Source organism: Hibiscus syriacus, unplaced genomic scaffold (assembly GCF_006381635.1).
Source record: "Hibiscus syriacus cultivar Baekdansim isolate YM2019G1 unplaced genomic scaffold, ASM638163v2 tig00111022_pilon, whole genome shotgun sequence".
Lineage (NCBI taxonomy): Eukaryota > Viridiplantae > Streptophyta > Magnoliopsida > Malvales > Malvaceae > Hibiscus > Hibiscus syriacus.
This window is the reverse complement of record NW_024062956.1, coordinates 2,645,696-2,649,150: the sequence shown is the minus strand read 5'-3', so window position 1 is coordinate 2,649,150 and position 3,455 is coordinate 2,645,696. Positions and strand designations below refer to the sequence as shown.

At 32.8% G+C, this 3,455-nt stretch overlaps 1 protein-coding gene across 1 annotated transcript; it reads left to right on the top strand.

Annotated features, from left to right (window-relative positions):
- The first annotated feature begins 231 nt into the window (after positions 1–231).
- Positions 232–2,806, top strand: LOC120150232 (zinc finger matrin-type protein 2-like). The gene is made up of 10 exons (XM_039162920.1): positions 232–372; positions 473–553; positions 659–686; positions 810–892; positions 976–1,008; positions 1,480–1,558; positions 1,657–1,709; positions 2,113–2,173; positions 2,266–2,345; positions 2,551–2,806. The coding sequence occupies exons 1-10, from the start codon at positions 355–357 to the stop codon at positions 2,635–2,637; spliced, it is 603 nt and encodes a 200-aa protein (XP_039018851.1). The 5' UTR covers positions 232–354; the 3' UTR covers positions 2,638–2,806.
- The last annotated feature ends 649 nt before the right edge of the window (positions 2,807–3,455 follow it).

Sequence of the window (3,455 nt, the reverse complement as noted above, 5' to 3'; positions counted from 1 at the left end):
CATTATATGTATTCGTTCTTTTACTATTACCTTTAACCAAATAGTTCCATTAGTTTAATGATCATCTTACATGAAATTTAATGACTATTTTATAATTTATAAAATATCAGTACCCAAAACATCTTTTCGACACAATTTACGGACCATTGGTGTACTTTACCAATTTATTTAAAGCAATTTAAATTATAAAATCAGATTTAAATATCAAATTCTCTCTCTTCAGCCCTTTCTGGACTCGAGTTATGGAGCTATTAAATTAAAATTAAACTTGTTAGGGTTTCGAATCCTCCCCCCCCCAAAACAATATTGAATTTAGCTTAGTCAATTAGTTCTTCTGTAAAGTGATCAAAATCAATGGCTTCCAGCAATAATGTAAGAACATTTTTTCTCTCAAAATTTGTTCTTTTTTCTCCTACTTCAAATTTCAATTTTTTAGCTATGGTATTTACTTTTTTTACTATGTCTTCTACAGGCTCTTGGTGTTGATAACACCTTCAGAAAGAAATTCGATCGAGAAGAGTATTTGGAACGCGCTCGCGAGCGTGAGAAACAGGTTTATTATCAATATCTCTCCTCTTTTTTCTTTTCTTTTTTTTTAATTGAAGGCTTAATCAATTTATTTTTCTGATTTTCTTTCTTAATTTTGATTTTGAATCAGGAAGCAGAAGGGCGAAGTAAATCCCAATGTGATTATTTTATTCATATATATTTTTTTAAATTTCTGATTAGCTTCTTAACTGTTAACATTTATGTTCTAATTTAAGAAATATAATTTGCATGGTGAAAATTGAACATATCTATATATGCAGCAAAAGGCCCTGCAGTGCAGAGGAAACCCCTGAAGCATAGGGATTACGAAGTCGATCTCGAGTCTCGTTTGGGTAAAACTCAGGTTATTACAATTGCTTGAACTTAGTCTTCATTCGTAATTCACGTTTATGTTACCCATGTTATTTAGTTATCTACATTCTGCAGGTTGTTACTCCAGTAGCACCCTTAAGTCAGCAGGTAATTTCTTATCATTTTCTTCGTCATTTGGATTTACATTAGTACTTAATTTTTTGGGTGTTTGATGTTCTTATTGATTGCAAATTGCATTTCTAGAAGCTGGTTAACGTCCATTGATTCATTTGACCCATAGATAACACAGTTTTTTGATCTGAAGTATTTTGGTTATCCATAATCAGAATTTTATTGGCTCTGTGGAACTCTATTACTTTAAGACCAAAGTCATGTGAATAAATTGGCTTGGTTTCGACTTTCTGGATGTGTTACTCTTTTACTATATTACCTATCTAATGCTTTATGAGGGTGCTAAAGAAACGCTTCTATGTTTGCATTGCTATAGAAATTAATATTTTGATAGCAGGGTGTGTAGTTCTCCATCAATTAATGTCTGATTTGGTTACTTTTGGAACTAATGGCAGAAATAGCAAGTGTTTGTAAAATTCATGTGTTGATTAAATTGGATTTTTGCAGGCAGGATACTTTTGCTCAGTTTGTGAGTGTGTAGTAAAAGATTCTGCAAACTACTTGGATCACATCAATGGGAAGAAACGTATGTGATATTCTAGAGATTCTTTGTTTATCGTCTTATGGATGTGTGTTGACATTTATAGACATACACTAATTTGATTGCTTGTGGTGCTTTCTCAGATCAAAGAGCTTTAGGTATGTCCATGCGAGTGGAACGGGCATCCCTTAAACAGGTACTCAGTTGGAGAGTTTTAATTTGCTTTTTTAAACACTTAATTTGTTCAATTTGTTGAAAATTAGAACCTTGTTATCCAACAAATGCTGTTTATTCTTACTATTAGATATAGATTAGTAAGGTATATAAACTGCAATTTATTAGATATGTACTTCCTTGGGAATGACCAGTGACCACAGTAAGAGTACTACTATTTTAGTAGCGAAATGCTGAGCGATTGGAGCACCGAGCTTCTATTCAATCTCAAAATAGAGGAAAAGGTCCTTTTTCTAAAACAAAGACCATGCAGGAAAAGACGCATATATTTGGAGATTGTCAAAAATAAAATCTGCGGATTATAAATTGTAGAGCCAAAAGAAAAGCAGTTGCACTTAGTCAATTTACATGCTTTCTGCATGCAGGTTCAGGAGCGGTTTGAACAATTGAAAAAGCGAAAACCTCCCGGTAGTTTCTCTGAGCAAGGTAATTTTTGTCTCTGTTCCCAACTAGTTGGAATTTGATTATAGCTGATTTCAAGATGATTGATGTGTCTGCTCCATCTTCCTTTTTTATAGATCTCGATGAACGGATCATTAAACAGCAGGAAGAAGAGGAAGAGAGAAAGCGCCAACGGAGGGAAAGAAAGAAAGAAAAGGTCAGTACTTGGATTTGATAAATACCTGGTTTTCGTTTTTTCCATTAGCTTATTGCTTTTTGTATTGGAATGTTCATTAGTAAGCTTGCAAAAAAAAAATTCAGCTCAAAGTTGTTCCCTAGAGCCCTATAATTAATTTCTTTATGGTAAGAATTTCATGTACTTGTCAAAGTAATGATTGATTGTTAATTTATCTGGCTTTCAGAAGAAGGCAGCAGAAGAGGAACCTGAAATTGATCCCGACGTGGCAGCTATGATGGGCTTTGGCGGTTTCGGATCATCAAAAAAATGATCACATTTGTTTATGTAACATTACATTGTGTTTTTATATGACATGACTTTAGGTATTCAAGTTTTTGGATATTGACCGATTTGTACGGTTTTCCGGTTTGGAAAGGGAAGGTAAAAACTGCTGGATATGCTTTGTTCATATACCAGGTTGGGAACAAGTTGGTCCTAAACTCGATCATCGATGGATGCATGGTTTATCTCCCTGCACGCGATGTGGATGCATGGCGATGGACTTTAATAAAAGCATGCATGTTAATGTTATGCCGTGACCAATGCTACCATTATGGTGATCATGAACCATTGAATTCAGGTATGTTGTAAAATATTAACGAGGGAAGAGTGTCAAAGCGCAACTGGACAAGTTTTCTTCCTTTTCTCTAAGAAATAAATTGGGAACTAATATTTCATGTCCTGTCGGAAATAAGATATCTATGCTTGTAAGTATTTTGAGTTTTCCTCGGTCCAATTATAGACACTACACTCCAGTAGAGTTCGACCTGAAATAATAATGACATTAATAATTTAAAGCAAAAAGTCATACTAAGTTATTATTATAGTTACATGATCATCAAGTTCATCTGCCTAAACTCTTGACATCTTTCTTATTGCTATATATATATATATGCAATGTAGTATTTAAATTTAACATTAATATTTTAGTGTACTAAGCTTAAAAAAATTATTTAATCATATTTAAATTTGATAAACATTATACAATTTAATATTATTTAGGCCTAATATTCAAATTATATTGTTTTTCTCAAATAGGTGTCTAAATTTTTTTGGATCAATTCAGCTATCTAATGTTATAAATGTTAC